Genomic DNA, 13,601 nt, shown 5'->3' with positions numbered 1-13,601 from the left:
AGAAACTAATTGGCTGATAAAAATTTCAATTATGTACCCCTCTGATTTTCACTTGTTTCATAACCGCTGGTGTGGTTATACCCAAATGCAGTGTACGGCCACAGTGATAAGATAAAGAGTACATTTTTAGTGGTTACTCATTTTCATATATTAAAAAGGAAACTTTAAAAAAAAATGTTATTACCTGGTTTGTTCTTGCTGCAGTGTGTTGGGATCAGGTATAAAAAATCTTACTCGAAAATGCAGAGTACAGGGGAAACCTCCTACAACATTTTTCAAAAACAAATTTAAGTTTTCCCTTTAAAAAAGTCAATGCAGGTAAGCGGCTACTCTCCCACAAGTGATGCATTTTTTTTTCACTAGACCACAGCTTTTTTTCATCAATAGAAGGACGAATTTCAAAAGGAGTGCACAAGACAATCGACTGTTTAGAAATCTCCAAGTCTGCAAAGAGTCAGATATTTTGCAACACGAGCACAGAATGAGGTATTATCCCCTCCCTACTACATGGCTGTGTTCAAACAACGCACTCCGTCACTTGTAGCAGGAATTTCTGAATTCTTTAAATCGACAGATTATACAACATTCACAAGGAAATAATCTCACATAGATAGCGATTTTGTACTTTTCCCCAAACACTTCCATGTATGTTCTTGAGCATAAAGACCAGTCATAGCCAAGACTATGAGTAGGCTAGGGTGATACTGATGGCACGGCTGTGCAGAGAAGCCAACAGGCATAGACATGGGCCTTCAGCACACAACTGAGGACAAAATCAGAACTTTAGCACTGAGGTTTTTGATTGTGCTACGCCACACCTCAGTCTTTTGGATACTGGGAAACAGTTCATGCTTTTAACGCAAAGTAAATTCCCAAAGTGATGAACATACCGGCAAGTGTTATAGAATTAACATACTCAAATATGGCTTTATGCGACAATACCAAGAGTCAGTTTGCTTGTAGAGATAAAATTAGCCCATTTCTTTTGCTGGAGATGGTCACAGGAGAGGATCAGGTTGTGCTGCTAAGATTCCATGCTCTTCTTCAGGTCAACGGCACCCCTCTCCATTACACACTGAATGTTTGCTGGCCCTGTGTGCTCAGCGCTTCGCTGCTTCTGAAATTCAAGCCTTCTCCACCCTGCTCCTCTCGCTGATCCTGCCACGGAGCGGGATACCTCACCTTCCCTCTCTGAAGTACTTAATGTCAGTGTCTCTCTGGCATGTGTCAAAGGTATGGGGGGGGGGGGGATGTGTTCACCTACGAAGGTACCTCTGCACAGGTGCTCGGGTACCAGTGGGTGGTGCTGTAACTCGGTATAGTCTGACCACCCGTACATCTGGGGGATAGCTCAGTCTTCCTACTGCCTTGGACTAGTCTTCCAGCTCCCCTCCTCACTGTAACTTGTCACAGTGTCTCAGGATACCTTTGTGCACCCAGAACATCCTATCATGTGCTCAGAACTAGCCTAGAACCATCGCTCTCCTTGTCTACATCCCCATGCTTGGCTGTCAGCTTTTCGAGTGCAGGGTCCCAATCTGATTTGAACCAGGTTCTCAGAGCTTAGCCCAATGTGTTACCAAAATCTGAGCTCAGGGCACATTTCCTGAATGAATAAGTTAGTGAGAGAATGAATGATGGTACCTATTCATGCCTGTGGGGACTTAAGGCTCTGAGAATTCAAATGGGGGCAGATATTCACTTGCACCGTGGCTCTGTGGCTCCCCATGGGTAGTTCTGAATACTAAGGGAGGTAAGGGCTTGGAGGCAGCAGTGGGATCATGGCCATGGTTCCTTCTCTCTACTCCTTTCCATCGGGGTGCTGGGGCAGGTGGGGGGAGGTGGCATACGTGTGTTTACACTTGTATGAAATCCACCTGCTGTCTACCCTTCAGCCATTCACTGGCCGCCTCCTGAGGAGGGGGGCGCATTGTGAGGTGCCCAGACAACATTGCAAGCATCCTTCCCTGAAGGAGCTTGCAGTTTCCAAGGAAGATAAAGGCAGGCAACTACAAGATGAAAGAGTGCTCTCGGGAGCTAAGCAGGTAACGACAAATGTAAGGGAGGGTAGGGAGAGTCACGGCCTCTAATAAAAGAGACGGCAGTCTGAGTGGCTTGGAAGAACAGCAAGATTTGGATATAGGAGAGAGAGAAGCATTTCAAACAAGAGGGAAGGGACAGAAGGAAGACACTGAGGAATGTGTGCAGCCTGGCAGGGCAGCCAGATTTGTCTGGAGCATAAGGTGCAGAAAGGGGAACAGAGAGTGTGATGCTGGGAAACCAGGCTGAGAACAGTCTGGGTGGAGGGTGGGGACGGGGCATGCTGTGAAGCCCTTCCTGACTGGGAGTTTAAGTACAGCACTGAGGCCCACTCATGACTGGGGAGCAGTATGTTGTATCTGTGATATTACCTACCTATGTCTTAGGCTCCAGTGGGAGGGAGTGTGAGTGTGTGTGTGTGCATGCACATGTGTCCTTCCCACCCTGGCTCTCACACTGGTCTAAGAGAGGCCATCCTCCTTCCCTTATAAGAAGCAAGTAGGTTCCTGGGCTCTTGGCTGCCTTCTTTCACCTTTCCCTTTCCTGCTCATAGCTGGGGAGGACTGATTTGGAAGCATCTCCACTCACTGAGAAGTCAGACATATCATACCACCTGGACCACTGAGAATCCAGGTCCCAGATGTTAGGAGCACACTGAGGGGTGGAGGAGAGAAAGGGGCCACGATATACTAATGTTCGGTGTGCAACTGAAATGAGAAGGTCACACTCACCTTTTAACTGCTTCCTGATGGGTTTGCTTGATTCCAGCCATCTCTGTTGGGTAAGAAAACATAAGATATAAAACCAAACCATGTAGGAGTCCAGCATGTCTTAAAGGGCTGGTACTTACCAGAGAGTCGACTGAGTCATCGCCATGCTGCAAACCAAAATACTCCTTTTCAGTCACACCCAAGTGGTTGTATGCCATATCCAGAAGAACTTGACCGGTGTCTTGTTTCTAGGAAAAAAAAAAAGTGTCTAGTGGGTAAATTTTTTTTTAAAGATTTTATTTTATTTTTTTAAAGATTTTCATTTATTTGTGAGAGACACACAGAGAGACAGAGACACAGGCAGAGGGAGAAGCAGGCTCCATGCAGGAAGCCCGATGTGGGACTCGATCCCGGGACTGGGATCACACCCTGAGCCAAAGGCAGACGCTCAACTGCTGAGCCACCCAAGCGTCTCTTTAAAATTTTATTTATTTAAGAAAAAGAGAGAGAGAGAGAGAGAGAGAGAGAGAGAGAGAGAATGAGCAGAGGGAGAGGGAGAAGCAGACTCCCTGCTGAGCAAGGAGCCCAACAGGGGACTCGATGCCAGGACCCTGAGATCACGACCTGAGCCAAAGGCAGACATTTCACCAACTGAGCCACCCAGGTGCCTCTAGTGGGCAGATTTTTAAAACAAATTAATGTCTTTATTGTAGGGATGCCTGGGTGGCTCAGATAGGAAGTCAACTCTTGATTTCTGCTGAGGTCTTAATCTTAGGGTCCTGGGACTGAGCCCCACGTCGGGCTCCACACTCAGCATGGACTCTGCTTGAGGTTCTTTCTCTTCCTCTCCCTTTGCCCTTCCTGCTGCATGCGCTTGCGTGCTAAGATAATAAATCTTCTTAAAAGTCTTTACTGTAGGCAAAAAAGGAGTTAAAACATTTAGAGATTTTATATGCACTCATACCTCACAGTAAGAAATGCTTTAATAAATGTCACATCAAGAAGTCACATGGTATATATGGGAAGTGGGGCTAAGAAAAACCACATAAATAGGATTTAAGATAGCATAGCTTAATTTTCTAAGACTTCTTCCTTCCCCTCAGCTGAGATTCCCAAGTGATGTCTGAATTGGAAAACAGAGATCACTACGAGAGTAAACTCTCCATGACCTACCCGTGGATTACCCAGAGCAAAATGCTAATCCCACATCAGTTTGTTGGCTCTTTGGGAGCCACGGCAGTGTGTACAGGGAACACAGCTCTACTAACGGTGTGAAAGAAGATGGCTAAGGACATGAAAATGCCATCCTAAACCCCCCTCAAAGTGACTTGATACGTGACACCCTGAGGGATTATCTGCGTCTCCGCTCTCCGCCATCTGAAGTGAGAAGCCAGTGGAGACATTTGGCCACGCTTCACGTCCAGAGCAGGACTCGGCTACCGTCACCACTCGGAGCTTACAGAGCAGGCACGATGCTGGGCACGGAGACAGAGCCACAGTAAGTGTCCCAGAGAGGCCAGGCGTGGAAGCAGTGACCAGGACGTGGTGTGTCAGATGCTATCAAGTGCCGTGAGACACTCTGGGCCCAGTAAACACACAGAACAGACACAGATGGTAATTCAACTTGGGGACAAGCGGAAGCAACTCCTGACCTGGGACGGGGAGGGTGACAGGGCTGAGTGTCACCCATCCCCCTGGCTGAGTGTCACCCGTCCCCCTCCAGAGGAAATGAAGAAAAGGCAACATTAAGCAGAGGGCCTGGTACAAAGGCACAGGGGAGGGAGACAGCATGGTGCTGCTGGGAAATCGCAAGTTCTCCTTTATCGGGCAGGCTTCTCAGGAATCCTTTGAACCAAGGCATTGACTTAAGGACAATGAGACTCAGAAATAGACTACGTAGAACGAGCAAATGACAGCTCCTCTTTTGAGTGCTTCAGAGCAGATGATGTACCTGGAAAAAGGCCACTGGGACCAGGAAGAGGAGAATTAGGTAGCTGGCAGGCCCCCTCCTGCAACCTCTTCTTTGATGGGATCTTGTATTATTTGGTCCTAAGTGTGGGAACAGGAGATACACCCATTTCCCCGAACACATCCCCCTTCCTGCCCGAGGGCCCTGCACCTGCTGCTTCCTCTACCCAGGACAGCTTCCTTCACGAGGGAATCGTGACAGTGTGGGAAAGGCAGCCCAGGCCACATATTCCAAGTCATGAGATGCTCTCCTACTCTCCTGGTGCATCAAAGAGCTATCGGTTCCCCTTATTAAAATCTCTATAGGATTTTTAATAGTTTTTTTTTTTTATTTTTTATTTTTTTATTTATGATAGTCACACAGAGAGAGAGAGAGAGAGAAGCAGAGACATAGGCAGAGGGAGAAGCAGGCTCCATGCACCGGGAGCCCGATGTGGGATTCGATCCCGGGTCTCCAGGATCGCGCCCTGGGCCAAAGGCAGGCGCCAAACCGCTGCGCCACCCAGGGATCCCCTGGATTTTGTATTTAAAAGGTAAATAACTGGGATCCCTGGGTGGCGCAGCGGTTTGGCGCCTGCCTTTGGCCCAGGGCGCGATCCTGGAGACCCGGGATCGAATCCCACATTGGGCTCCCAGTGCATGGAGCCTGCTTCTCCCTCTGCCTGTGTCTCTGCCTCTCTCTCTCTCTCTGTGACTATCATAAATAAATAAAAAAAAAATTTTTTTAAATAAAAAATAAAAAAAATAAAAGGTAAATAACTATTGAACACCCACAACAAGCCATGATACGAGGTGCACTTTTTCTAAACCATCTCTACTCTCTGTAGCTACTCGTGAAGGCATCACCAGCATCCCCTTGGCTGTAAGCAAGGAGAGGTGCTGGGAGGCTCCATGCCATATGCCATCAGCTGATGATGGATGGTCGGTCTGCCTGCCTCACTCCAGGCCCTTGGCTGCCAAAGCCTGCACGTCCCCATGGCGCCGCATCTCCCCTGTAGAGTGTGTAACTCACCCCCCCTCTAGTATTTCTGCCCAAGTTTCCAAGTTCTCAAAAGGAACTGAAATACAATAAAGCACACATTTATAAAGAACAAGCCTCCCAGCCCAGTTCCCCACCCCACAAGAGGTCATCTTTGCTACGCCAGGTCACTGTCCGTGACCAGCTTGCTCCCTGGGCCAGGCTAAGAACGGATGTCCAGGCCAGCTTCCCAATGATGCCTCAAGAGTTGGTGCCAATGATCCCTGCAAGTGGAAAATTTAACGCAAATGGGGTTTCAGCTGCCACCAGACCTCCAGAACCCTCAGGTTCAAGTTCAGTGTGAGTCAGCTTTGACCCGACTGCTGGCGGCTTGGGGAAGTCACACACGAACAGCGGTGCCTGTGACCAAGAACAACAGGACGCCCGCTGAGCGCCAGGCTGTGTTCTAGGATCATCGCTCTGGGCAGGCGCTTTCCTCATCCCCATTTACAGGCTCATCACTCCTCCTTAAAGAGGTTCTTAGCCCAGATTCTCAGACATTGGCTCTTGCTCTCCTCCTCCCTCCTGGAACAGTCTGTCCCCATCCCCTGTAATGCCTGTTCTTCGTCTAACCTTCCGACGCTGAACCATGTTCCTATCTTCCTTGTCCTCACTTGTCAGGGGACCTCATCCAGATTTATAGCTTGAAATACCATCTCTGCCCTAGTAAGCCCCACATCTGTATCCCAGCCTAGACCCTCCCCCGAACCTTCTTCTTTGTGTATCACCATCTCTATGGGGATGAGGAATAGCCACCTCAGACTCAACGTGTCCATGACAAAGCCCGCCCTTCCTACAGCCTTTCCCATCTCTTAACTACAACTCCATCTTGCTGCTTGTCCAGGCCAACAACCTTCGGAGTCACCATCAGGCCCCTTTCGCATCCCAAATTCCACCTGTTGGCAAATCCCACAGGCTCTGCCCTCAAAAATATTTTCAGACTTGGTTTACTCTTAGCCACCTCCACACTACCACCACCGTGTCCACCAACCCTCTTCCTCCCCAACCCCCCTGGACTGTTAGAATAATCTCTTAGCCCTTGCCACCCCACCCCCATCAAGTCCACTGTTGACGGGGATCTAGAGTGAGACAGATTATGTAAGGTCTTTGCCCAAAACTACCAATGCTTGCTGCCTCTCTCAGAATAAAGCCAGAGCCCTCAGGATGACCCATAAGGCTTCCCACAGTCCCCCTGACCATCCTGAAACCAATTACCTCTGACCTCCCTTGCTACTCTCCCCTTTGCTCATTCCACTCCAGACATACTAGTGTCCATACTACAACTACACTGAGTAGGATCCTGCCTCAGGACCTTTGCTCTGCTCTTTTCAAAAACCGGGAATAAGCTTCCCTTCCAGAGAATCACATGGTTCTTTCCTGCACTTCCTTCAGGTGAGGTCTTTCCTGATCACTTCTGTAGAGTGACAATCCCACCCCTGTCCTGCTCTGGCATGCTCTACCCTCCTCATCCCACTTTATTTTTCTTCTAAGCACATACCACCTGATACACATTTCATTATGGTCCATTTCTTCACACGAGGATGTGAGCTTTAAAAGGCCAGATACTTTGCCGTTTTGTTCACTGCTATATTCATTATACCCAGCGTGAAACCTGGCACATAGTAGGTGCTCAGTAAACATGTTAGATAAACATTCATGTTCTTGTCAGGAGGAAGATATATAGCGAAGAAATAGCTCCTAAACAGAAAACATACATTTTAACAAAGGAGCAGACTTATACTGTCAGTTTATAGCACGTGGAAGAGACACTTGTGACCTTCTGAGAGCACCCACCATGCTGCGACCTCCTGCAAGCAGCACTCTCCTCTGGTCTATTCAGCCATCAAGGCCCATAATGACCTGGGGCCAGCGGGAGGCAAAGTTAGAGGTGGGAATGGAAGACCCAGGGGCCAGTTACTGTTACCCTTTCAAGTTCTGTGCCTTCTATTACCCCTAGTTGTTCTCCTGTACCCACTCTTTTTTTTTTCCCCACTCTTCTCTTTCTGACCCCTTTCCTTGCACACTGAACTTTCCAGGTTGGGGCAGATGCTGGCAGCCAGTCCAGACTTGGGGTTGACCCCTTCAGGCCTGGCTAGAGGATGGGAGAGGGAGGCAGAGGTCATTTGCTGAAGCGGTGACTGGGGTAGAGTGAGGCAGCATGGACTGCTTACAGTTCAGGCATCTTATTGCAACTCAGGCAACTCTTGAGACTGGAGGCTGCATTTCTGGTCCTGCCTCTGTCGTGGGCTTGAGGTGGGAGGAGCCAGGCTCTCCTGAGCCCGGCCATCTATGAGTGGAACTGTCTCACCACCCCTCAGATTGGACCCATCCACTCACACATGTCATAAGTGCCCGGCTCTGGACCAGGCTCAGGGGGAAATGATACTATTTCTGTCCTTGAGGAGCTCACGGTTTAAAGAACATATAATCTAGTGATTATAACCACTATTAATGAAATGCGATATGGGCTCCACTAAAGCATACAAGGCACCATTATGGAAGAACTAATTCAGGAAGCTGACGAAGATGTCACAGAGAAGAAGTAACATCAAAGAGTCTCTGGGTTCATGTCACCAAGAAGGGGGTGGGGGAAGACACTCCAGGTGAACAGGAACGTGGGCAAAGTTTTTAGGGTTATTTCCAGTTCAATATCAATATTCAAGAACTGAGATCTCAAGCTTTTATTTTATTTTATTTATTTTTTAAATTTTATTTATGAGAGTCAGAGAGAAAGACAGAAAACTCGAGCCTGGATGAGGGGCAAAGGGAGAAGGGCAAGCAGACTCCTTGCTGAGTGCAGAGCCTGATGTGGGGCTCGATCCCAGGACCATGAGATCATGACCTAAGCCAACATCAAGAGTTGGCGCTTAACCAACTAAGCCACTCAGGCACCCCCTCAGGGTTTCATTTTAAAATAGTTTTCATCTCTTGGCTTATAAAATGAAGAACAATTATTTCCAGTGGCATTAATTTAGAAAACATTAAATTTGGAGAACTTACATTAGCTTTGAAGGTCTGTACCAAGCCATCTAGGAAGCGGATGCTGCAGACGACTTCGGACCGAGTTTTCTCTTTGGGTAGTTCTGAGGTGCGTATACTATTAATTCTTCCACCCAACGCACGTAACCGGGAGGTCATAACTATCGCTGAATAACCTGTAACAGAAGGTACACCTGTTAGCTCTCTGACAATCAAATTGCCTGTTACATGTGGATGCACCTCACAGTCCATCCATCCCTTGTCTGCTTTGACCCCTCATAAAACTGAAGAACTCACAATGAATGTGAACCACATAACAGACCATGTTTCCATTTGAATTTTGACTTCTAAGTGGCTCTAAGCAAAATTTATTGTTCAATTATAATACCTTAATAGAATTATATGGGTTGTATGTCTTATCTCCCCAGTCTAAATTTAATTTATATTTCCCAGGTTTTTAATTTTTTATCATTTTTTAAAAATGTATATTTGTGTATTCTACTTTTTTTTTTTACAGAACTGTGGTGTAAAAATGATCTAACATGAAGATGCTTATAAACTGCATTAAAGGGATCCCTGGGTGGCACAGCGGTTTGGTGCCTGCCTTTGACCCAGGGCGCGATCCTGGAGACCCGGGATCGAATCCCACGTCAGGCTCCCGGTGCATGGAGCCTGCTTCTCCCTCTGCCTGTGTCTCTGCCTCTCTCTCTCAATCTGTGACTATCATAAATAAATAAAAAATTAAAAAAAAAATTTTAAACTGCATTAAATAATTTACATTCATTAAAAGACACCACTTAAAAGACAACCCACAGAGATATTTGCAATATGCATATATAAAGAATATATAAAGAACTCCTATAAATCAATAAGAGAAAAAACAAAGCGATCTGTAGAAAATGGGAACCACATTAGTCGTCAAAGAAATGCAAATTAAAACCACAAAGTAATAGCACTATATGGCCCACCAAGAGTGGCTACAATAAAATCTGACAAAACCAAGTGGTAGCACTTGTAGCAACTGGGCCTTTCTGGCACGACTGGTAAGAATGAAAATTAGCACAACTATTTTGGAAAAATTACTGGCCGTATTTACTACTACTAGCTGAACATACGCATACCCTGTGACATAATTCCACTCCCAGGCACATTCCCGACAGGAGAATGGAGATTTAGCCATTAAAAGACACGCATGAGAATTTTTATAATAGCTCCAAACTGGAAAAGACTCAAATGCCCATCAATAGGATGGGGAAATTACGGTACTGTCATACCACGCATGACCGTATAGCAAAGGAAATAAATGAACTACTGTTAGGCCAGAAACAAATGGATTCTTCTCATGTTATGTTGGCAAAAGCAGCCAGACACGATACATTACCAATAGCCTGAACCCATTCACATAAAGTTCAGAAACAGGCAAAACTAATCAATGCTAATAGAAGACAGAAGCGTGGTCACTTCCGTATCAAGTGACGTGTGTGTGTGTGTGTGTGTGTGTGTGTGTGTGTGTGAGTGAGAGAGAGAGAGAGAAAGAGAGAAAGAGAAAGAGAGAAACAGAGAGAGAGGTCTTCTGGGAAGCTTATAATACTCTATCTATTGATCTGGGTATTGATGATACCGGTGTACTTACTTTGTAAAGCTCCATCAAGCTCCATTCTTATTTGTGTTCTTTTCTGTATATTTTGATATCAAGTTCACTTAAAATAACACACATATGAAGCGGGAGTTAGTCTACAATCTGACTTTGGTGTACTCAGGGAACAGTGAAAAAAGAGGTTTTCCCAGCAAATGCAATTGTAGAATGGGAGACTAAATAAGACTGAGGAAGTGTGCGACTGAGCACAGGGCCGCATCACGCAGGCAGGAAAGCCAAGGGCCTGGGCTAGCTCCACGGCTTAGGGAATGGAGGAGGTTTAAAATCCGATGAGGTTGGATGGAAGAACAGATAAAGATGGAGGACTTGAGTGCAATTTAATGTTCTTTTTTAAATTAATTCTCTGTAAACTTTCTATGATGAGCTGGGCCTTTGCACATGCTATTCCCTCTGCCTAGAAAGTTCTCTCTGTTCCTCTTCAGGCCCCAGTACCCAGCACAGGCATCGCTTCCTTAGCAAAGTCTTCCCTGGTGTCCCTAACTACTCTCCATTTGCGTTACTGACTCTCCTCTCCGATGCTTGTCATAATTCCACAGTCATAGCTGGTGAGGTATGTAAGATCTCCTTCTGCCCCTGCAAGCTAAGCTTCACAGGATAGGAAACAGCTCTGGTTTTGCTCACTGCATCTCCCAACACCCACCTCTGGGAGGCAGCCAATAAAAAGCTGAACAAAGGAAGGATGAAACGAAAACGGAAGCACTGGAGAAACAGTGCTACCTAACAGACAAACGTGGGTTGGTGGGAGCAGGAAAGGAGGATGCAATGAGGGTGGGGACATCCCGAAGACCAGGGCTCCTGGCACACAACACACCCTCTGGGGACCTTGATCAGATGCAAACTAGGATTCAAGTGCATCTGAGTGATGCCCTAGAGTCTGCATTTCTCGGCCTCCCACACGGCTCCAGGGTCCACGCTGGAAAAGCAGCTCTAAATGTCAGGCAGGGTCAGAGATCAAGATCTGAGAATCAGTAGCAAGTGAGGGGGGAGGACAAAGCAGAGCCGTGCCTCTAGAATCGAAGCCTCAAGGAACCACAGGCCCATAGCTCAGCTGCAGGAAGCTAAAACCCAAAGGAGGTGGAGCCTCCAGGAGGGAAGGTGCACTTGGTCCCTTGTCCTCCTGCTCCTGAAGGAGCTCCAGGCAAACCTCCATCCTTCTGTAGTCAGGCACAGGGAAATCTCTAATACCAGCAAAACAAATCCCTGGGACGGGCCTTGGAAGAAAACTTACTCTGTCTCACTTACACAATTCCACCCACCCCACCACCTCCACCTTGCTCTTTCCATCGAAAATGTCATCAGAGGCAGGGATGCGTTTTCTGAGTAATGGCAAAAGTCATCAAAAGACAACAAATGTGATCCATAATACCTTAACCGTACTGCATTAAAAGTGTCAAATTTAATCTTTGTCTAAGAATTTCAGGTGGGCTATATGTTTTTTAAAGATACAATAGAATAGAAGCATTGTAAGCGTGGTTCCTGGTGGGAGGTACACATAGTATTACCTGGGGAGCTTTCCAAAAAAAAAAAAAAGGCCTGTCCTGGCCACACCCGTGGACGGTGATTCAGCATCCTGGGGTGTGGCACAGAATGACTTTTCCTCTGGGAAGCCCTCAAAGGAAGGGCCAGAGGAGTGGGTTTTCAGGGAAATTCAGGATGTGTCTCGGAGGGTCACAGAACACAGGTCCCACGGGATCTGAGCCACTCACTGAGGGTGCACTCATGCAACAGGAGGGCAGTTCCTCACAACAGCTCAAACTAACCGCTAGTCATGCCAGCCCCTTGGATGGAAAAAGCCAAAGGTGCTGTTGAACAAGAGTCTCCACGTGACAGTACCATGGACTGATGGGCTAATCGCGGGCACCGATTTTCAAACTGCTCCTCACCTGAGCAGCTCCACGTAGCTGGCACCAGTGTGGGTACCAGTGGGACTTAGTAACTTGACCATGATTAATGGTGCCCCCCAGCACAGTCACATAGCCAGCTGACAAGGGACATCAGTAACCCAGAAGAGACACTTTTTCCTCCGCACATCGATCTCTGCTAATAGAAAAGGGCTTGACACCTAACGACAACGTTCGGAAATAGGAATTTCATGAAAGTCGCAGAAATGTTCTTCCCACGGTTGTTCCCGCAGCAAGCCTTGATCAGAGCAAGCCTCATGCTGAATAACCAAGGGGCGTTTTCAGATGGTCTTGAAATTCTATCTTAAACAATCGGGTCAAGACAATGGATGCTGCCTGCCTGGCCTGTTTCCTGTGCCACAGCAATCGGGGAACTCAGGCTTTCTATGGCTTCCTTTATAAGCCTCTTCATTCTAAACAAAGCCACAGCCCCAACCAGGAACACACCGGCCTCCCCAACCACAAGTGATTACAGCTGCAACTGACCCACTTTATAATATGGAAGCCAAGCTTGTTCTTCACATTTTTAAGATTTTATTTATTTATTCATGAGAGACAGGGGGGGGGGGGCAGAGACACAGGCAGAGGGAGAAGCAGGCTCCATGCAGGAAGCCTGATGTGGGACTCGATCGCGGGGCTCTGGGATCATGTCCTGGGCCAAAGGCAGACACCAAACCGCTGAGCCACCCAGGCACCCCTCTTCACATTTTTCAAAACAAAAACCAATCTGTTATGGCTTCAGTATCTGTATGGCACAACAAAGGTTCTACTGTGACTATAGTTTTTTATCTGACTGTATTTGCCAGACATATAGGAAGAGGCCACCTCTCACTTGGTGCACAGTTGGGCCCCAGTGCATACCAAGGGTGTTAGGGTTAGCATGTGTAAAGTGTCTACCCAATGTGAGACACCTACTAGGTACTCGATAAAAGGCATCTCGTTAAAAATGCTAAGTTAATGCCATCGGGTGACAACTAGATTCCAGATTTTGTAGGCAATCCTGATTTCAAATACCTTCTAGATATACAAATGTTCTGTTTCTAAAAACCTGAATAAAGACAGCTTTTAAGGTTAAAAGATACAATAGCTGTGTGACAGTCCTATCAGCTGCTCTATAAACTCGGGTTCCAGGAGCAGAAGCACGTCGCCTGGGGTATGGCAATCTGGGGCACGTGTGTTGCTAGAGCCCTCGTGGGTAGGGGTGGGTAACAAGGCTTCAGCACTATCCCTTCTGGGCTCCCTGTCTGCCCTGGAGCTTGGGATGGGGAAGAGGGTGAGGCTTGATTTCCCGAGTCCACACATAGACCTGGGGAACTCTATTCTTTCAC

General features: G+C 47.1%; 1 protein-coding gene across 14 annotated transcripts in view; it reads right to left on the bottom strand.

Annotated features, from left to right (window-relative positions):
* PTPN3 (protein tyrosine phosphatase non-receptor type 3) overlaps window positions 1-13,601 on the bottom strand; it is a 108,685-nt gene that overhangs the window by 66,866 nt on the left and 28,218 nt on the right. For 7 of the 14 annotated variants that reach the window (XM_072727731.1, XM_072727733.1, XM_072727727.1 and 4 more), the window contains 4 exons: window positions 8,737-8,891; window positions 2,891-2,998; window positions 2,772-2,814; window positions 185-263 (listed from right to left, as the gene is read on the bottom strand). In XM_072727731.1, coding sequence (XP_072583832.1) covers window positions 185-263; window positions 2,772-2,814; window positions 2,891-2,998; window positions 8,737-8,874 — 368 coding nt within the window. In that variant the 5' untranslated portion in view covers window positions 8,875-8,891. The remainder of the gene's footprint in view (window positions 1-184; window positions 264-2,771; window positions 2,815-2,890; window positions 2,999-8,736; window positions 8,892-13,601) is intronic. The other 7 variants (XM_072727736.1, XM_072727741.1, XM_072727739.1 and 4 more) reach the window with 1 other exon arrangement.

The sequence above is a fragment of the Vulpes vulpes genome, chromosome 12 (genome assembly GCF_048418805.1).
Source record: "Vulpes vulpes isolate BD-2025 chromosome 12, VulVul3, whole genome shotgun sequence".
Classification (NCBI taxonomy): Eukaryota; Metazoa; Chordata; class Mammalia; order Carnivora; family Canidae; genus Vulpes; species Vulpes vulpes.
The sequence above is the reverse complement of the archived record's forward strand: the minus strand, read 5'-3'. Positions and strand labels throughout refer to the sequence as shown.